The sequence below is a fragment of the Mytilus trossulus genome, chromosome 5, assembly GCF_036588685.1.
Source record: "Mytilus trossulus isolate FHL-02 chromosome 5, PNRI_Mtr1.1.1.hap1, whole genome shotgun sequence".
Taxonomy (NCBI): Eukaryota; Metazoa; Mollusca; class Bivalvia; order Mytilida; family Mytilidae; genus Mytilus; species Mytilus trossulus.
Genome location: NC_086377.1, coordinates 4,922,314 through 4,945,003, shown reverse-complemented (window position 1 = coordinate 4,945,003; position 22,690 = coordinate 4,922,314). Strand labels below are relative to the sequence as shown.

At 29.5% G+C, this 22,690-nt stretch overlaps 2 protein-coding genes across 6 annotated transcripts in view; one reads left to right on the top strand and one right to left on the bottom strand.

The window, feature by feature from the left end:
• Positions 1-4,317: 4,317 nt before the first annotated feature.
• Positions 4,318-21,430, bottom strand: LOC134718474 (CDC42 small effector protein 2-like). 4 transcript variants are annotated; one of them, XM_063581022.1, is made up of 6 exons: positions 21,310-21,430; positions 10,151-10,691; positions 9,663-9,761; positions 8,689-8,721; positions 6,556-6,660; positions 4,318-5,079 (listed from the first exon to the last, which is right to left on the bottom strand). In XM_063581022.1, exons 2-5 carry the CDS (start codon positions 10,205-10,207, stop codon positions 6,556-6,558), a joined length of 294 nt encoding a protein of 97 aa, XP_063437092.1. In that variant the 5' UTR covers positions 10,208-10,691; positions 21,310-21,430; the 3' UTR covers positions 4,318-5,079. The 4 variants fall into 4 exon arrangements, with proteins under 4 accessions (XP_063437092.1, XP_063437095.1, XP_063437094.1 ...); XM_063581025.1 differs by having other exon boundaries at positions 9,663-9,758; XM_063581024.1 differs by lacking the exon at positions 21,310-21,430 and adding an exon at positions 15,659-15,874.
• The window catches only part of LOC134718473 (uncharacterized), a 29,408-nt gene continuing 28,130 nt past the window's right edge, over positions 21,413-22,690 (top strand). The window contains exon 1 of one of the 2 annotated variants that reach the window (XM_063581021.1): positions 21,413-21,629. In XM_063581021.1, the coding sequence (XP_063437091.1) occupies positions 21,485-21,629 (145 nt within the window). In that variant the 5' untranslated portion in view covers positions 21,413-21,484. The remainder of the gene's footprint in view (positions 21,630-22,690) is intronic. The other variant, XM_063581020.1, reaches the window with a different exon arrangement.

Genomic DNA, 22,690 nt, shown 5'->3' with positions numbered 1-22,690 from the left:
AAAACATTATAACAATGTAACATTTTATTTGTCATCTATTGCCAAGCAACATAATTTCTGGGGAATCTGAGCATTGTGTTGAGCATGTGTAGCAGGTAAACTAAACAACAATGGAAAATCTGAAGCAAAAAATACAACTGAGTTCTATTGAAAGCAAAGATTGAACTAAAATTTTGTGACAGTGTTTTTATCAGATATTTCTATTCTACATCTATTGCACTTAATTTACACATCAAGTATCCAAATTGTATAGATTTATTTTAACTTATAATAGATCAAATATATTTTTAAATTCAATATTTATTTAAAAAAATAAATATTTGTTAAATATAAAGTCCATTAAGATATTTTGAATATGTATACAAATTTTTAAAAGAATTAAATGCTGACTTTCAGTTTCATTACAATTCGAACATGTTGACATTGATTGGGTAAAAAATTCAACTGAAGGTAGACAACTCTAAAGTTCAAAGGTAAATATAGGAGATCATCAGTATCATTCTGTATTTTAACATCACATCATTTTAATGTTTACATAGTGACACAGGGGAAAATATGTTTTTTTGTGTAGAATGTTTTCAATCATTTATGGATGTACTTAGGTGAGGTAAGGTGAAAATTCAGAAATTAAGGAAGTTAAAATTTATATTATAAGCTGGTAGAGTTTCAATTGAGGATAAAAATAAGCTAAAAATATTGATAGGTCATGGACCTCATTTTCGCAATATTTGAGATTCAATATATGGAGGGAAAAGGCTGACACAGACTTTTCCCTTATATTTGCATTGGGTCTCAATTTAAAAAATAGACAACCATGAATCTTTTAAAATTTTGGTAAATGACCTTTCATGGGCTATTTAGTCTTGTATGAAAAAAAAAATGGGTGTTAGGGGGCAAAATATTTTACATAGTATTGTTACTTGTATGGAAAAACACCAAGGAGTCCGAACATTTGACACAAATTCCAAAACCTTACCTAAGTGCATTCTTATATAATTAAAATCATGACTCTTTTAGGATTTATATACCCTCATCTATATCAGAATGAGTAACATTTTGGTGTGACCATAAAATACATATGAGTAAACCAATACAGAAAAATAGCCTCTAAGCAAAATAAACAAATGCCGGGAAAGGACAAAGACAACATGTGACTAGAAACAATACAGAACATAAAAAAATTAGATAAATTACTGAAAAATAGATGAATTACTGAAAAAATAAGAAAAATAGATAAATTACTGAAAAATAGATAAATTACAAAAAAAAATAAGAAAAAAAGATAAATTACTGAAAAAAATAAAATTTAATCATCAAAGGTATCAAGCTTATATTGTTTTACTCCAGTCGAGCATTTCATTTACTAAAGAATCATCATTGACGCTACTGAAGTGAGTGTAATATTCCCAGTTTGTTTATTAAGAATCTATACTTTTTCTCAAACTTTGTACTCAGCATATCAGTAGAAAGAATAAATCAAAAGACAGAAACAATGTTAAATTAAATTCATAATTAGGATTTTTTCCTCATCTTTTCAAACATTCCCCCCCCCAAAAAAAAAAAATTCAGACACAAGGTTGAAAAGCTTTTTGTATCAAACTTCATGCATTATTCATAATGACAAATCTTATAAAAAAAAAATTAATCAAAAGCAACATCTTCCAAACTGCAAAAATAAAATCCTTAAGAACAATTTATTTAATTGGTACAGGAATGCAATTTTACATGCAAATTATAAAGTTTGTAAAATTGAAAAATAAAGCACACATATTCTCTAAAGGAAAATGATTGGAATTATTATATACAAATTATATACATGTTGTTTAACGATATATACAAATAACATCAACTATATAATACTACAGCTAAAGGCTTTCTAAATCAAACAGCTCATTTTCTATTCTAATATTGTCAATCTTTGGGAAAGGTTTTAGTTTCCCTAATGTTCTAATCAGGACAACATTGCTAAAATACCCCAGGCATTTTTATTTTACAGAAAATCTGTCAAGAACAAAATTAACCTTAAAAGAAATGTTCAAGAATTTTTTTTGCCCTTAAAGTAAAAGTTCTTGAAAAATGTTTGCCCTTTTTAAAAAATTGCTTAATTCAAACTTCATTAAATTTAAATTTTGGAAGACTTTTGCTCTTAGAAATGAAACAGAAGCTTAAAAGGTAGTTAAATAAATACAAATTTTAATTTAACATTTAAAAATTTCAAGACCTCTACTATTTTAAAGTCCAAAGTTTAAATACAAGTAGACGTGAGGTTTATGCCAATGAGACAGAAACCTAACAACACAAAAAACCAAGACACATATTGAATCTAGAACAGTACATTTTTCCATTTAACATATTTAACAAGTAGCATATTTCCTGTGGGTGACCTCAAACTAATCATCTACACAGATATAAGGCAATCTATAAATAAACAAATATTATAAATCTATTTTTAGGGATTATAACACCAGTTCTATAAATAAACAATACTATAAATCTATTTTTAGGAGTATGAAACCCATTCTATATATAAACAGGATTATTATAAATCTAATAAAGGATTGTAACACCCAAGTATATACATATAAATATAAATTTTGTATAAAAATCCCTCAACTGTGTAATATGGGTATTTAACACATTCAAACATGAACAAAGTTTTCTGGATATAAACAGGGAAAAACATTTACTTATATTCTATTGGTTAATAACCATGTCATGTGATGCTGTCAACAGCTTTCATTACACATGAAAGCAAGCTACTATTATAAATAAATCTTCTTGATTCTAAAAATAGAATTTTAAGACTTTTCATGCAGGTACAAATGAAAATGCCTGTCCTCTTAATTTAGTAATCTCTTCCTGTATGAACAACTACATTTCCTTTTTGTCATACAGACCGACATATTTGTATACATTGTAAATGTATATAAAGATCATTACTTTTACATGACTATAACATCCAAAAAAAGATGGAATAAAATATTTAATTAAATATCAATGCACTGCATTATTTTCAAAATGAAAATTTGAAAAGCTTCTTCTACTGTTCATTAAAAATATAAATTTACACATTAGTTATTTTTTTCTATACCATGATCAAGATGATAGAAGTGTAAATAGTGAGTTGTCTCCGCTAAACTTACTGTTTAAAGTCATTTTGTATAACAAATGTCTCTTATACATAGATGTCCTCGTTGTGACCATTATAGGCAGTGTTTCTAACTTTAAAAGTGAAGAAGAGATCTAAAAAAAATATTTAAAATTCAATTAAAAGCAATACATGATAATGTAAGAGTTATCTTTCTTAGGTCTGAAATCAGCTTCATTTGTTATCCAGAAAACAGTTAAAGCTTAGTGAATCACATGGTATAAAAAGAATAGATAGATTTATACAAAAGGATAGATAATACCAATATTAATGGTGAAAAAGATTGTAAATATGAAAACTACATTTTTAATCCAGCATTTATCATAAGACAGGAGTTATTATGTAAAATTATAATTCTTTTAAAAAGATTTTACAAAATAAGTTTCAGTGGCAAATTATTAATTGAAACTTTTCTGCAATTATGTGAATTTAACATTTTTCTACATATAAATTTAAATCATTTCCAAAATGTATATTGTAAACTTAACTTAAAAAGATCATTGAAAATACGAAGATTTCATTATAAAAAAATCAAATTCAAAATATTTGTTCAAGGATAAACAGATATGGCAAGTTCACTTTGGCTCCCCAAGTTAAATGGCAATTTGAAAATTCCATGTTAACAATGAAAGAATGGATTAAACACATTAATATGAAATTACATCTTCATCATTATTTGTCATTGCATATCCCACTGTACCTGTCAGAAGGTCAACCATTACGTTTGAACACATAGTATATTGATCTATTAATTTATATCTGTAGTTGATTAAGAAATATCTATACATTATACAATTAAATGTGTAAACAAAGAGGGGTGAGAAATATATTTAACAAAATTAAGTATCTACGACAAATTGCTGTAGTTATAACAGAATATGTGTTTTTTTACAAATTACAATAATAGACAAAGAATATATAAGGGGTTCAGCAATGGAATCCAATATTTTTGATCAACTTTTACCACCTTAATTGTTATTTATTCAAATTCTTTATTTATAGTGAGAATCTTTTGCTTTGTCTGGGCATTTGAGCATTAACATTACTATTTAATAACCCTTAAAATTTTTAGAAAATTAAGCTCCAAATTTCAAGCATAATGGGATCTTAATTTTTTTATTACAGTGAAACACTGAGCTAATTTAGCTTGTCCTGACAAAAATTTTTAGCATTTATATTTTAAATGTTTTTAGAAAGTAAGCTAAAATATTCCAGGCTGATCAGTGTTTATAGCCCATGCTATTTTCTTTCCATTTAGTCATCACTCTTAACAACATACAGGAGAATGTTAAGGTTACATTTCAATAATTTAATGTTGGATGTAAAACGTTCTGATTGGCTGGGGTTATTTTGTTATGAGCCCATAAATTAAATTTAGTCATGTGACTGTGACGTCATCAACATTTTTTCATGGTTTTCTACGATTTTAAAATGGAATTAAAAATTAAATTATAAGAAATGACTATGCGCGTTATTCAGTGTGCACCAAATGTTTTATGTTATTTCTTCATAACCAGAAAAAATATTACATTCATTTCTTAAATAACTTAATTTACCCTCTCACTGAATTACCTATTGTCCATGCTGTCAATATTTTATTTTAATACATTTTGTGTAGAAACATTATAATGATCATGATGGCAGAAATGAAATCTTTTATAGAAAAAGCAAAAAATAAATTATATTGACACACATATATATAATATTTCATTATGATACATTACAGTAACAAAACTATATATAAAACATGACAATGAAAGAACTGTATAACCATGGAAACAACAAACATCCTTTTATGTCTTTCATCCAATCAGAAGCATCGATACATTTAGAGCTTCATAACCATGGTAACTAAAGCACTATCTGTGAAATATATACATATTTGTTGATCAGACAGGAGTCCTGTGATATCTACGCTATTCTCGTTAATTCTAAAAAATAAAACAAACAAAAATGTCATTGTTATATAATAGTATACAAATTTCATAAAATATCTATATTTCTTCATGATTCCTGTAAACTATTGATCATTAGTTCATTTGTAGTTCATAGTGTATTCATTTATAAAAGACTTTAATCTGATGTGCAGTAGTTGTCGTTTGTTGATGTGGTTCATAAGTGTTTCTCAATTCTCGTTTATTATATAAACTCTATCGTTATTTTCTAGTTCAAATGGTTTTACACTAGTTGAATTTAATTGTTTTTCTTGTACAAATTGTGACTTAGATGGAGACTTGTCTCATTGGCACTTATACCACATCTTTTAATATCTCTTCACGCAATTTCATAACATTGGGTGGAGGCAAACTAAAGTAAGATACTCTGATAGGAGAACCCAATTTTAAGGCATACAGACAGGTAAAACTTAATGCACCTTCTGCTCCAGAGGGGCATAAAAATTGTCTCATGAAACTTTCACTGTCATTAATGATTTGCTTCGCCCAAGGCAACTTGATCCAACTGCAGAGGTCCAACCCTGAACAGTTGGGGCAATATATATGGACACAATATTCAAGCTTGATGCAGATCTGTTTTTGGATAAATATTTGACACATTATAGCTTTCTGACACATAATAAATGTAGTCAAACATGTCAAATCTTTTTTAAAAGGAAAAAATATCTTAGGATGATGATGCTGAAAACAACGTAATAGCAAAACACAACCCAATTATTTTTAACCGTCAGTCAGGGGTACTACTTGTACAAGTCTATTTTATTTACTCGAAGAAGTGAAAAAAAATATACTCATATAAGTAAATAAATAATGTTTGAATAATCTCCCCTTAATTTTCTGAAAAATTTACTTGTACAAGTAAATTTTTCTTACAATCCCACAAAAATCCTCAAGTTTTGAGATGTAAAATCATGCCTTTAAAGATTTTTCCCAGGTTTGCTTAAATTTTTTCATTAAAGTTCAATGTTTCATCTCATTAATTCATCAAAGAAACTAATTGAGCAAAGATCTTATATATTTGCGCAAGGCATTCAAAAATTGCTCCTTTGGGGCTTGTAAATAAGCAATGTTAAGAAGATAACAGACAAATGGGACTTTCATTGTCCATGAAATTACACTTGAATGATTATCAAAGACATCTGCAAAGGGTACACAATTTAAAATTCTATTAGAGCAAAGAAATCTTAAGAATTCAAGAAAAGAAGAAAGGATGATTTTTTTTACTTATACAAGTAAAAAAATCTGAATGCCAAAGGGACATAATTTAGCCATTTTTTTTTTTTACCTATACAAGTAAATAAAATTCACTTGTATAAGTATCCTACAAATTTACTTATATGTGTATATTTTTTTTTACTTCTTCAAGTAAATAAAATACACTTGTACAAGTAGTACCCCTGACTGACCGTAGAACACTCTAAAAAGTAATTTAGTAGCAAAAAAAATACCTACTCATCTTTGTGACTGAGGCAGATCTATGACATTTAATTTTACATCGTGTGGACACGTGTGGTCGTACCCTCCTTTACTGGACATCTGATTCTGGACAGTAGTTAACTGGAATAAAAAATAACAGGAATAAATATCAATACAAAGCCTTACTTATGAACAATAACCTCAACTCTCCAGTGTCCATATTGCATTGATGCAATACTCCATTATTCTATAAGCTGATCTAAAGCTCATTGTTAAATTAAGAAACAAGGGTAAAACTTAATGCCCCCCTCCACTACGGTGGGGCTTAAAAGTTAGAAGTTAAGGTTTAATTTTTGCCTCCAATCTCTTTTGACCAGAATTCGAAGTCTAGGATGAATTATGATTTTGATAATACATGTATTGTCAGATATTGATTTTTTTAAGAGTATTTGCCAATAAGTTTATTTGTATATGTTGAAAGTCTCTCTAAATAAATGAATAATGGAAATCTCTACTGTCTTTTCAAAATACATCTTTTCTTTTCTATGGCTACTTTCTACACTATGCATGTATCAGTGTAAAGTGTTCAAGTTCACCTTTGCAAAAGATAATTCATTTATCATATGAATATGCATTATTAGTAGCATTTTAAATTTGCTATAGAGACAACTCAGACATGTCAGACAAGTGTTAATGGAGACTGGTTGATATCCTACATCAATTCGTCAATTCGCATTTTCAGAAACTAGTGGACTATGGGTAATCATTGTTAGTACGCCAAAATGATAATAACTTTACATCATTGGTTGAATTTCTCTTGTTTATCATGTTTTAAACCAATCACAACACTTAAGGTATATGCTTTTGGAAATATTACCCAGAATGCTTCAGATTCTGAAACGGCGAATTAAATTTTTCTGAAATATAAGCTTAGTTGACAAATGGTTGACAATGGAGTTTAGATTTTAAGCAATTCAATGATAGGTCATTTTTAAGATTTTAAGACTGAGCCATTTGAGCCAAATTCAGCCAAAAAAGCAAAGTCCATTTAAGCAGTAATAAAATTTCTATGTCCAGCATCATCCAGGAGAGATACAAACAAACAAGGACGTTCCAAAAACTATATTTCTATAAATTATAATTGCAAAAGTGTATTATAATTAAGTAAAACTTCTTTATTGTTATTAAAATACAAATCAAAATTATACGATCCCCAAAAATGGGGGTCGTAAAATAAATAGAAAAATAAACTGAACTCTCAATTCTGAGATATGAAAAATACAGTCATGACATTTATAAGATGCAATAACTAAACATTTCATGTTTGGATATACACATTCGTTTAAGCTATATAAAAATATTTTTTTGTGGAATGATGAAAAGTCTGAAATAATTGTTTGGGAGGGATGTTCATATGAATATATATATGCTATAACAAATACTAATACAGGATCAGGAATTAAATAATGAGTGTCTATTTATAGAAATAGAGTGACCATTGTCATGATAGATAGTCAGAGTTAAGATGATCCGTTTCTATTTATAGTTATCAAGGCTCTATATTTTTATTAAAAAAATAAGGAAACAAATGCTATAATAAACATGGTATAAGAAAAGATCATGATAAATATCTGGTTTACCTAAAATAACATATGAAACTGTAGCTACCATAAATGTTATGAACATGAAATTCAAATGAGAAAATAGTATGAGTACTTATACATTTTTCTTATAATCTAATATTGATTCTTAAATAGAGTAAAATTACAGGATCAATTCTCTTATAATCATTTTTGGTATGGGAAACCCCCAAAATATAATATGATTAAATTTAAATTAACTGCAAGTGTATTATTCCCATCTAAAATGAATCAGTGCAAATTTCTTGGAATTCTCTCAATTCATTTTCAAGGTGTTGACACTGTAAGCGAATAAAGGAGGATTAGTTGACAGAGTCAGTTCAGCTTTTTTAGCGAAAAAAAGGATGGTAGTGTAACAAATCAGGCAATTAAAATGCTTTTTATTGAGAAAGCAAAAAAAAAATAAGCATAATTTTGGAACAAATTATTTACAGATTTTTTTTTTTTTAATACACATGTAGATACATTCTATCTGTATACTTGACAGGCATTTAGGAAATACTGAATACAGGACACAAGCTATACTTACTGAAATAGCCTCTGTATTCTTTGTTCCATCTGCCTATCATACAATTGTATAAAATCAACAAATTCATTACATTTTGGTTAAATTTTAAAAAGTTGAGGTTACAAACTTTTTGTTCTTATAGCCTGATTGAGGTTTGTTTTTTGATCTATCAAATTTGAGATCCAACATGTACATGTCTTGAATACATGATAGCCACTGACCAAGCCATATAAACTAGTGTGATTGTTTCAATAACAGTTTTGGTTCAGGATTAAAAATAAGATAACTGCTTACAGTTTTGAACAATCATGATTCATTTCATTAAATTGCTTCAAAACAAAACCTGTCATTTTGTAGTCTGAAAAACTTAGATTGAATGGTTTATGAGTAAATGCAACAACGTGAATGGAAACGCCATTTTACGATCTTTCAAGAACCATAACTCCTGAACGGTAAAAGTCAAAATCGTCATTATTGAACTTGACCTCCATTTTGTCATCGGTAACAACATATTAAAATTTGGGAAGCTTTGGTAGAACAGTTCATGCGTAAATGCACGGACACGACTGGAAACTCCATTTTTCAATCTTTTAAGAACCATAACCACTCCTGAACGGTAAAAGTCAAAATTGCTATTATTGAACTTGACCTTCATTTACTCAGTTGTCAGTAACAACTTATTAAAATTTTAAAAGCTTTGGTTGAACGGTTCATAAGTTAATGCACGGACAACATTTGATTGCTGCCCGCCGACCGCCCAGCCGCCCGCCTGCCGTACATCCCCAAATCAATAACCGACATTTTTGTCACAAAAATCCGGTTAAAAATGATTATGTGTAAACATGAAAATGGTTCTGTGGAAAGATAAAAATGATTGTTGGAAAAATGTTAATACCATTTATGTATGAAACATGAAAAATGTGAAAGAAATAGAAAACAAATCTAGTTCATGGCCAAGTCCAACTGATGACTAAAATAACTATGACAACACCTACATTTAATGAGTTTCTAGCTTCCCCTGATCCTATGTGAGCAGTGTGTCGGAATTCAGTAGGTTCTCCTATCATACTTGGGTCAAGTCGTCGCCGCCTCTTCTGGGGCAAAAAAGAATATATTAATAATTAGTAATGGCTTCATTGTATAGGAAATAAGGAGAGTATATGGACTTCTTAAACATTATTTGTGATCAGATGATATCGTTTATTTCTGTCAGATCTGTATTCTTATATACATGATATACATGTACATACATGTAATATTAAACTGTGAATACATCTATTTTCAGAGATACTAATATTTGTGATTTGAGTTCACTTTTTTTTATATTTAATTTCTTTGTAATTTGTACGAATGACAATGTTATATCCCTTTTCTGTAAATTGTCTGAATGTCAAGGTTAAATTATACTCTTTTTTTTGTATTGTTTAAAGGTCAAGGTTATACTATATTTGTTAATTTGTCTGAGTGTCAAGGTTATACTTACAGGTTGAGGCTGTTCAGCTATGCAGCATGTAAAACAAAATAAACCATCTCCCATCATTACAGATAATATTTTGTCACACTTCTCAATATCACAGTCAGTCAACAGAACTCACAAAACACCACAGGAAGATACACAAAAATAATAAGAATATTCAACTTTGCACTCAATGTCGCCGCGTACTCAAAGTTGTAAGTTATACATGAAATCACAGAACAGAGTTGAGATTCCTGGATACGCTGAGATCACAAGAAGTACATGAGTAGACAATAGATACGACTATATCTTAGTTATGAGATCAAACGTAATTCTCACATATATATCCTTCTTCTCTCACTCAAACAAATCTGAGGTATATCAATGAAGTAGTCGTTGTATTCTCAAATATTCTTTTTATCATTTATTCAAAACTTTATATTTTTGGAATAAATATTCAAACACAAAGGGGGAGAACTACTCTGGAATATCCTGTTTGGAATGTTTTAACTTAGGAATTATCTCCCCCTAATTCTGCACTGTGTCCCTGTTTTGTCTCTCTCTACTTCTGAAAAACACAAAAATTACATTGTAATAGAGCATGTTTACACAAATAACAGTGTAATAGAGCATGTGTACAAAAATTACATTGTAATAGAGCATGTGTACAAAAAAACTACATTGTAATAGAGCATGTGTACAAAAATTACATTGTAATAGAGCATGTGTACAAAAATTACATTGTAATAGAGCATGTGTACAAAAATTGTTTCTGAATAAAAAACACTGTATGAATAACCCATTGCCAAGAGGGTGATAATGCGGATTGTTTATATCTACTTGAACATTGAACTATATGTCAAAATAAGGAACTTTTTTAAATCTGAAAAAAAAAATGAATTCTGGAAAAGTGTTAAGAAACGTAGTGGTAAGATGACTAAACAAACATTCCATGCTGTTAAATATTTACAAAGTTATTCTAAATTTTATTCAACCTAATTTCCTTGTTTCAAGTATTTCTTGAATGTTACTACATATAAAGTAGAGGATTTCAGAAGTGTTACATGTGTTACTATGTAGAGTTGAAAATCTGACAGTGACCTATACCTCTTATCATACTTTTTGTTGAATGTAAAAACTTGTTATTGGGTTCATTTCCCTTTACCCAAACATCAAAATCTCAAATTTAAGTACACCAAACATCAAAATCTCAAATTTAAGTACATCAAATTAAAACAACGACAAAAATTATAAATAGTACTTACTTGAAATCCTGAATTGAAAATGAATTCTACTTTGTCTTAGGTCACAAAAATAGGTATAAAATGTTTAAGATATCACATTCTTTTTATATTTATAAGAACATGAGAAAAGTCCTGGGATATTTTTACAAATTATCATTATCTTTATTTTAAACGATTTACAATGTATATAATACTCATTGACCTTTAGTATCAAACAATATCATCGATTATACGGATGTTATACAACTTAATTTGTCTATTCTTAAAAATAGAAAATAAGGCCATTGGTTGAGAATAAAAAATGTGGGAGGGTTTGGATGTCAAAAATGTAAATACATGTAAATTATAAATAATATAATAAATTCTTTTGTTTATTTTTGTTGTTTGATTGCTGTATCATCTTTAATATTTACCCCACATATATCCTTTAAATGCTATCCAAGGGGTTTACATGCCAGGAGTTGTCACATTGAGCCTTATCAACAGCTTAACTTTTCTTTCATTTTTTTTTCATCAGTTATGATGAAATGTTTAAACAGGTTTTTTTCAATTTTGCAATGCCAAACATGACGAAATTCTTAATCTTTATTACAGAATACTCTTCTCAACAATTTAATGACAGATTTCAATTGTTTGGTTTTCAATATTAATAATATTCACAGTTCAGTGGTGGATCAAGGGGAGGGTGCTGGGGGTTGGAACTCCCCTTTTTTTTTTAAATATCAATGCATTTGAATGGGGACATATAGTTAGAACCCCCTTTTGTCCTGGGTTGAACCCCCTTTTTTAAAATGGCTGGATCCGCCCCTGCAGTTTTACTAAATTATACATGATGATATAAATATTCTAAATAACAAACTTGTATAATTTCCTGGATAATGTGTACAATGTTATTAATCTAGGACAAAGTAATCTACATGTACACATATATATATATACATTTTTTGTACAATGTGTCAATACAAGTGTAACAGGTCCTTGTATACAAACTCCTACATTCTTTGCCACACGATTTATGACCACAAAATGTTATCACATCTGACTCTGAATCAGAACATCATTATATATACACTAATTATCTATTATTAATTATTAGTAAGTTTTTTTTTGTTTCTAATATCTATGAAATAAATATATGGGGATATATATTTGTTTATTTTTTAAATGATCTTTTTGAGGTTATTTTCTGTTTATAATGCAAGTTATCAAATTTTAAGCAGTGTTCCAATGGTTTTCAACCATAAAGTTTTTGCAAAGGGCAGGACCCAAAATTATAATTTTGGTCTTAGTTTCAAATTAAAGTTTAACTTATCTTGAAGTTCAGAGATTCAAATTAAAGTTTAACTATTTTAAAGTTGAGATTTAGTTTGAAGATTTACTACATTGTATAATTAAAATTCCTCAGCTGAATGGGGAAATCCTGGCTGTATACCTATATACATCAAGCATCCTTTTTCATTAATACCACATGAATATATGTAAATTATTTTTTACGCCTATATATGCATTGGCAATATGCTGTAATGATTGTTTTTACATGTTATAAAACCCCATGTATTATTTATCAGAGCAACCAATTATCTTTACATTGACTTCTAACAGATATATAGCATGTATATTCCAATCCTACAAATTCATTTCTGATAATAATCAATTTCTTAATCAGATAACTGGTGTTATACTGTTAATATATTGATATATAAAACTTTTGATCAGGGCGAAATAACCAGCATCTCTCCACAGTGGTAGAAGTAGATAAAACATGAAGACTCAAGAGTAAAATCCCCCTCATATTTAATCAGATAGATGAATGCTGGTATACTGTAAACATTGATATATATAAAATTGTGATCACAACAGGGGAAATAAAACCATGATCTCTCCAGAGAAGAAGAATTATTAAACATAGATTAAAATCCCCCTACTATCAATTCATACAAAAATATTTCTCCATTCAATTAAAGTGTAAGTTTGATAAAAAAAAAAAAAAAAAAATATATTAAATAGATTATTCAGCATAAATTGATAAATTATAAAAGTTCTTTTTTTTTTTAAATAATAAAAAAAAATAGATATTCATGTATATATTGTGCGAAAAACACTTTTCATTCCATTGCTAATCAGATTTTTTTCCTGAATTTTGGTAATTTTTGTTGTTATCACTGTCTGATTGAGAGAATTATCTTTGTCTTATTGTGTAAGACTAAGAGGTGCAACAAATATAGAAATCTTTCATGTGTATAAAGTATATTTCACCATGGACTTATCCTCTTCAAAATATTTCACTAGAGAAATATCTGGACATTGTTGTTTTTTTTATTATACTTTATCTTATTATTATATATTAGGAAATAATCAATAATCACAAAAATTTCACAATCAAACATTTAACTTTTTGAGGAAATGCATACTTTCAAGTTAAGTCAACTTTTTGAGGAAATGCATACTTTGGTGTTAAGTCAACTTTTTGAGGAAATGCATACTTTCAAGGTATTAAGTAAATTGATGCAAGATTAAGAGTTCAAAATATTCAGTCAAGATCTAGTTTATTAATAAAATATTTGTGTCTGATAACAAAGACATTTATAATGTTTTATAAAACATCTGTTATTTTCACTTGGGTGATGATCTGTATTATTCCAGCACACAGCTGGTTCATATTCTGTGGCATATAATAAAACACAGAGTCAACTTTGTGGACTGGACTTTAATTGTATATTTTGGAAGATGTGGTATAAATGACAATGAGACAACTCTCTATCCAAGTAACAATTTATAAAATTAAACCATTATATTTCAAGATATAGTCTTCAACACAGAGCCTAGGCTCACCCAGAACAGCAAGCTGTAAAGGGTCCCCAAAATTACTAGGGTAAAACAATTCAAAAGAGAAAAACAACAGTTTAATCTATTATATAGAAAAAATATAAAAAAAAAATGTTTTTTAAAATGAATTTTTAAGAGGCAATATGAAATGGATAAAACAGTAAAGTATTCTAATATGATATAAAAGTTATATTTTATTTATGTTTTAAATTGAGAACCCAGTTCATAAGTTCATCCCACATTTTCATTGACGCCCTATTTTTAAAATGAATCCTTCAATATGTAGGATCAAAGGTTGATATTATCTACAGTTGTAACTCTGTTGAATGAATTATTCAAAGGAAATTACTAAAATATTTGGCCATTGTATATGATATTATGTATGTCAGTACAGATCAACTATTACATTCTGTGTCATATGATTTAATAAGTAAAACAGTTATTCATTTCTCCATATATGGCCTACTGCAGTACTTTATTTAACTTTCCCAATTTTTACTGATCGCATGCTCCCTAGTTATAGCCATGTTTGGACTGATGCATTTATCACATATTAAGTGAGGGACAGCTCATTGCTCATCCGGATCCCAAACCCCTTCCCCCTTAAATCAGCCTCAGCTACATTAATTGTAATAACAGTGGCAGTGACTGTGGCACCCAAATTTACATAAGAACAATGAACTGATCCAAGAGCTTTTCATAAGTCATAATGTTGTACTGTAACATCTTATCCTTTAGCTTTCTCCACTGAAAACATAGCTTACCGTATACATGTACATATGTGATCAATCATAAATACAAATCTGAATCCAAATCACCAATAGGCAAATGATAGGAGAACTTAAATCAGACACACAGTCTATATAAATACATCTAAAAATATAGTTTGAGTTATATTATTTTCATTGTTGAATGAAGGTTACTTAAAAAAATATATGATTATTTAAATCTGGAATAAATTTGAATTCTGGAAAATTTATAAGAAATTTATGGTGAACTTTCCTATTTAATAAAGAGGGTTATGAGCCATGAACACAAGCTATATACATGTATTTATATGGTTAAAATTAACTGTCATTGATATTTCAGTATTTAAAGTATACATGAATATAACTGACATCCCTTAACCATCTAAGTTTTCATCATATATTTTTTATCAAGTTGTAAATTCAAGATTTAATTTATTCCTTGTTTAAAGTTACATCCTAAGACCTTGACTTTTGGTTTCTGGTGGGAACACATTGACAATATCATACCCATCTCAATATCTTATAATTATCCATACAAGTATATCATATGTATTGTAAAAAGAGACAATTTCTCAGGGGTGGATTCAGCCATTTTTAAAAAGGGGGTTCCAACTATATGTCCCATTCAAATGCATTGACTGTCAAAATAAAAGTGGGTTCTAACATTACCCCCCCCCCCCCCCTATATTTCAGTTAAAAAAAAACAAAAAACTCACCCATGAGGGATTACATACATTCTAAATATATAAATAAAGCCCCAAGTGAAAGTCCATTCCAGATCATAATAATGATAACAAAACAATGCCAGTAGCTTTATACAGATCTGTTCATTCATATATCTGTGGGAAATCTATCACTCACTGACAAACCTTTTGATGCTTTGTTGTGTATTGGATTATTAACACCTGTTTACCTGTTATTTACCTGTAAATTGTTTACTTCTAGATGTGTTATTATAGATTTGTTTATAAATCAACTGTTGTTTTCCTTCAAGATAACAAAGACTAACTAATTCAAGATAATAATGTTTGTTGGCTGAAAGTATTATAAAAAAGTTTTAAACAAAAGGTTTCATAAGTTTTTAAATAATTACTGAAAAATATAATTACTATAAACAATGGTTTTAAATAATTTTCCCTTTGCAGCAATCAAAAATAAATTAGTTTTGTCAATCTTTAGGCTGAGGACAATCAGAAAGTGTATTCAATACTACATACATATCAGTGGTGGATCCAGAACTTTTCCTAAGGGGGGCGCTGACTGACCTAAGGGGGGGGGGGGGGGGGCTGCTCCAGTCATGCATCAATGATTCCCTATATAATCAACTAGCCCCCTGGATTCCCCTATGCATATTCATTTAAAAACACTTCAAGATGGATTCGACCTATTTGGTTTGATGGATGGATTTTGAGTTTAATGTCCAGTGGCAAATATTAGATACATATGAGCTGTGTCAGATAGAATTTGACCTTATGCAACATCCCACACTCAAGGCAATAGATATAGAAAGATGTGGTATGAGTGCCAATGAGACAGCTCTCCATCCAAATAACAATTTATAAAAAAAACTAAAACTATTATAGGTCAATATATGGCCTTCAACATGTTCAACACGGAGCCTAAGCTCACACTGAACAACAAGCTATAAAGGGCCCCAAAATTACTAGTGTAAAACCATTCAAATGGGTTTGGAAAATGCATAAATGAAGGTATTAGAAATAACAATAAGACATCAATTCAAAATCACAAGAAAAAGTATAACATCCTCTTTACGCATTTGTTAAGCAATCTTCTTCTTTTGGGTCACAACTTCACAAGGCTTCAAAACTGAAGAATACATGTGATTGGCAAAAATTTATACAAATTCATAAAATTACCATGCATGAGTCATCATTAAGACATACTATTACATGTAGATTCTATGCCAAAACTGAAGAAGTTAATTATGTCAACAAGAGAAAAAGATTGACTACTCTGGCACCTTTATATTAAACTGTATGTGTACTTAATTTCACTCAAGATGCATCTATTTCTATTGTATTCTTAAGTAAAGCTGGGGGATAAAATATAATATAATTTCATGATGAACAAAAAAATTGGAATAGTTTACATTGTAATAAATTGAAATCAGCATTTCATGCATTTTGTCAACCAGCTGATTACAGCATGTACAGCTTGGGATTGCTTTTATTTCTAAAGAACTTTTTATCTACTTTTTCTGGTTGGTTAGGGAGCCTTAAGTCAGTGCAATCTCAGGCTACCATTTAAAACAACTTAATTGTAGCACAAATTTGATATGTCTTAAAATATTTGCAATATTAATTTGAATTAATTTGATTACGAGCATGATACAACATGTAAGTAAATGTACATGTATAAACATTATTATGAAAATGAAATATAAATCAACATACAATATTATATTTTTTTTAGATAAATTCAAATTTTAGGTATTAAACCTTCAATTGTATATTGTCAAACAGGAAACTACTTCCTTAATTTTTTCCTTATTTGTAAAACATTATATCTTAGTACGTGTTTAAAGGTACAATGTACATGTACGTCTAGCATTGTCTAGTAGCCAGTTTACATGTACATGTACGTCTAGTAGCCAGTTTCCTTTTCAGATAAAATCTATCATCATAACAGCACAACAACCAGTATAATGAAGGAAATGAGAAAACCTAATTAAATTGTTGGTGCTAAAAATAGTTTAGATGTCAACCACATCACATTATTTAATCTAAAATATAAATTGTACAAATATTGAAAGATGATGATTGAAAATCTCAAATATCTGAACCAGATTTTAGGAGTGAATTCTGTGTAATATTTTTGAAAGTGTTTATAACCCCGAAGAGACAGATACTGAATCTTTTAAAAGGGGGCCCACTGACAGTCATCAGAGGTCACAGTCATGCTTCTGTGATTCTCTATATAATCAACCAAATTTTCCTGGGGTAGGGGGGTTGGCCTGCCAGAACTTCTTTGATATGCATATATTACCCATCACACATGTGATAATCTCCTCAATGATGTGTCTTAAATTATTTTCTCCAAAAAAAAATATGTCTGAAAATTAACTATTATCGTTTTGTCATTTTCTCCACACAAAAAAATCCCCTCTCCCAAAAAATATGTCTGAAAATTAACTATTATCGTTTATGTCGTTTCGTCATTTTTCTCCACAAAAATAAATCCCCTCTCCAAAAAAAATATGTCTGAAAATAAACTATGATCGTTTCGTCATTTCCTCCACAAAAAAAATGTCTGAAAATGAATTATTATCTTTTTCTCCAAAAAAAATAAAATAAAAAATAACCTATTTTGCTGTTTATAAGATTCTTTCAGATTTTCATTTTCACCTCTTAACCATACACATGATACAAGTCCTACAACTTTCATGACTTTCTTGATTTCTTACACTTTGCAATAGACCAAATTTATTTTTTGCATCACACATGTATGATTACAAGTATCATGATTATAAGACAGTTAAGTAATCTCATATCCCTTGCAGTTGTGTATTTATATATTATAGTGATTGCTTGTTTATTTGTGTGACCTATCTGTACTTAAACTATTATCGTTTATGTCGTTCTGTCATTTTTCTCCACAAAAATAAATCCCCTCTCCAAAAAAAATATGTCTGAAAATAAACTATTATCGTTTCGTCATTTTCTCCACAAAAAAAATCCCCTCTTCAAAAAAAAAATGTCTGAAAATGAATTATTATCGTTTTCTCCAAAAAAAATAAAATAAAAAATAACCTATTTTGCTGTTTATAAGATTCTTTCAGATTTTCATTTTCACCTCTTAACCATACACATGATACAAGTCCTACAACTTTCATGACTTTCTTGATTTCTTACACTTTGCAATAGACCAAATTTATTTTTTGCATCACACATGTATGATTACAAGTATCATGATTATAAGACAGTTCAGTAATCTCATATCCCTTGCAGTTGTGTATTTATATATTATAGTGATTGCTTGTTTATTTGTGTGACCTATCTGTACTTATATTCTTATTGATAATTATCTGATGAAGAACTTATTGATTATTAGTTTTGATGATACATGTATAATCTGTCTTCTTGTATACAATAACATGGAACAGTCTTAGTTCTAAAGCAGGTGCTTGTTAAAAGAGACAGAACATGCAGAAGGATAAAACTTCGAGTTATCAATTCAGATGACACTCAGCATAATATTATGAATTAAGATAGAATTTTTTCTCTTACATTTTCCATTTTATAAATAATCAATCTCCATCTGATATGAGTATTTCCTCTTATTCTTTTTTACCATCTTTGGACCATCACTCAGTGATATCTCTAAAGATATGTCTGACATGTATTCATATGCTCGGCACTTATTGCTTTCAGAGAGCTTGTGACTTCTACAAATATCATTCCAACTTATACATGTTATATAGATGCAGGAATCTGAGGCCATAATAATTAATAGGTTTGTTTGCCCAAACGCTACCTACCCAGAAATAAGCTGCCTACTCAAATTCTTTTATTGTCCTGATTAGAAGAAGTTGTTTTTTTTAATCAAAAAGACATGAAGACTAATAAAAATCTGATACTTCAATTTCTTTTTTTGAAAAAAGAAAAGAAAATGCCTACCTACCTACCCACTGTCTCAACCTTTGGGTAGGTCTGGGCAAACCAAAATATTTTTAAGTGTGGCCTGATGTTTGGGAGTTGTCGTTTTGTGGTAATAAGCATTGTAAGTTTCATACCATTTGGTAAACAACATGGTAGAGGCATACTACAGTAAGAGAATAGAATAAAATTGAAAATGGAAATGGGAAATGTGTCAAAGAGACAACAACCCATCAATATACAGACATGTATATAGCAGACAACAGCCCAAAGCCACCATTGGTTATTCAATGCAGTGAGAAACTCTTGCAAAGGGAGACGTGCTGAAACCTATTTCAGAACCTATGTAAATATAAATGCCCCTCTGCCATGGGTGGGGGCATAATTAACAGTGCCATGCATTTTTCTTTGAGGTTGAGGGAAAATGGACGTTCTCTTATTCCTGTAAAAAAACACAGTGTATGTTATCTCATCTTAATTTAAGTTATATGTGTCTAAACCCAAGCAATTTCAAATGAAATGGTTTTGCATGTACAACAGTGTACAATGAGCCAAATAATTTTGTTGGTTTTATATAAATTGTAATATTGCTTACAACATGTACAACAATCAGGACAATAAATGATTCAACTTTCCTGACTCAACACAAAAACAGACCTCACCAGCAGATATCATATAGCTACACATTTAAACATGTTAAATGCTGTAATTACAAAATAACACTGGACATCGGATGATCCCAAAATTATTTTGAGGATGATATTAAATCTGAATCAGTCTGCTTGTCCTCTTTATACATTTATGTCATACATGTCATAATGATATATTAATCTTTAGCTGTTTTTATATGAATATGTTACACCATGTACATGTACACTGGCATGACTTGTTGAACCAGGTCGATCAGCGTAAATGAAGCCATTGATTCTCAGTTTAACTAAATAATGTTAATCTCATAAGAAATTTAAGGGAAAGTGTGGAAAGTCTTCTGTTCTATATGAGGCTCAAAATGGGGGCAGGTTAATGACAAATAACTGTAAATATTCTTGCCAAATGACATTAACGTAACTTTTGGTGCATGGAAGAACAAAATTAGGTTAACATGGTTAACAATTATTATTTCAGACCTCTGACAAATCATGATATTACAGATAAGGATTTTTCGATTAATCACAGTAAACTTTTAACCAATCTGACACAAACAAAACACCTTATCGCTATTTGACCGCCATTACTGGATATTACACAGGTTCCCGTAATATTTAAACGTCATAAAACCAAATACCTGACGCCACAATGAAAAAGTGAATGTTTCATGTGTTTTAATAAGTTTTATCAAAAGTTCAAGCGGCCAGGTCAGCCGCTATCAGCAATTATGTGTATAGCTGAAAATGTCCATTTGATGGCTGACATTAAATGGCATTATTTCCTATCCTCCTGTATCAAGGCTATAAATATAATTTACAATTTAGTGAATCTTTAAACGTTTATCACAATAGACTGAAAAGTACAAGGACCACCTAGCATACACATATAATTTTTATAGCTTATCATATAATTGTACTAAAATTAAAAAAAAAAAAAAAAAAAGTAAAATTTTTATTATATTTTTGTTTTCACACACCCTGTCACCAAATACAGGACTCAGAAAATGTTGGCTAACTTCACTCTTTTCGGAGTTTTATATCGAAAAACTGTGTTAAAATAGATACAGAAACAGGAGAATGTGGAGTAACAAGTGATTTACAAACCTAGGAATTCTAAATACTTCTGAAGTTTCTTTACACAACACAAGTACCCGGAAACGACACTCATGCAGGGATAAAATTACTTCCCTTTCACGTGTTGACGAAAACGACGACTTCCCATTTGCCGCTTAGAACACAGAAAAAAAGGCCGGTGTCGCTTACATCCATAAAACAGACAATGTGTGACACGTTCAGAAGTCTTTTGCTGTTATTTTTTGTTTTCTCACTTTGTCATGTCATAAATTCCTCTGATGTGAAACAAGTGACTACACAAGAATTCCGTGAAACCATAGAAAAGGAAAAATATGTCCTAGTTTTGTTCTGTAAGACATAAAAACATTCCATACTGGAGTGTTCCATATGATTTCTCTACAAAATATTTTTTGATGAATCTTTTTTTAAATTTTTAAACCATTGATTGAAGAAAACATAGAAGACATAAAACAGTTATCCTTCTACTAAAAAAATGTTCGGCTGTCAAATTATCAATAAATTGAATAATTATGAATTATCCCCTGAGCCAAGGCATGTTAGAGACATATAGAGGGTATGATGGGGGTCTCATTGGGGGGTTCTGATCCCAGATTTCCGCTTACTGTTTGTTAGATGCCTGTAGCCTTCTTACACTATGTACATAAGCAATTCTCAGTACTAAGTAATTGCCCCAGTCCAGCTAGACATCATTTCCCTTTTTCACAGCACAATAATTTGACTTTCATGTGTCACGCTTATCAAATATCGGCAATCCCACTTCACGCTAAGACCCCAATGAGACCCAATTTTATAGCTGCAGAACTGTAGCTCTTAGGTCCTCATGTTAATTTTTAACAAGTATAAAGTAGTCTCATGATGAAAACCTAAAAAACAGAAGTATGAAAATCCTTATAAACTAAATCTGTTGGCTCTTTGAAATCATATAACACTTTAAAAGACTTTAAAGTTTCAAAACTAGTGTTTGTCCAGCAGCTGTAAATCCACAATGATTTTTTATCTTTTTGGTCAAAGTATCGAAGTTAATATTTTGATAAAATTTTTATGAAAATTACACATGAATTAAAGAGCCAATTTTTTTTTAATAGTCAAGCCTAGTTATCTATCTATTGCTATTCCTACGTAGGAAGACATCCAGAAAAAAATTAAAATAGCCTTGCCAGATGTGTCATGATTATTTTGACTAAGCAAAAGGTAGATAACTAGGCTTGACTATAAATTAATTTGGCTCTTTAATTTTCATGAAATATTAACAAATTACTAACTTTGATCCTTTGACAAAAACATAAAAAAAAAACATGCAGAAAAAAATGAAAATAGCCTTGCCAGACGTCATAATTATTTGGACCACCTATCATGCCTATATTGCTCTGTTTTATGAATCCAATCTTTC

What these genes read in the sequence shown, in the direction of transcription:
- LOC134718474 (XM_063581022.1), bottom strand. Translation starts at nt 10,207, where the DNA reads ATGATGGGAGATGGTTTATTTTGTTTTACATGCTGCATAGCTGAACAG. An exon ending in TAGCTGAACAGCCTCAACCT is followed by an intron (nt 9,762 to 10,150) that starts GTAAGTATAACC and finishes TTTTTGCCCCAG; the next exon opens with AAGAGGCGGCGACGACTTGA. An exon ending in AAGCTAGAAACTCATTAAAT is followed by an intron (nt 8,722 to 9,662) that starts GTAGGTGTTGTC and finishes ATTGTATGATAG; the next exon opens with GCAGATGGAACAAAGAATAC.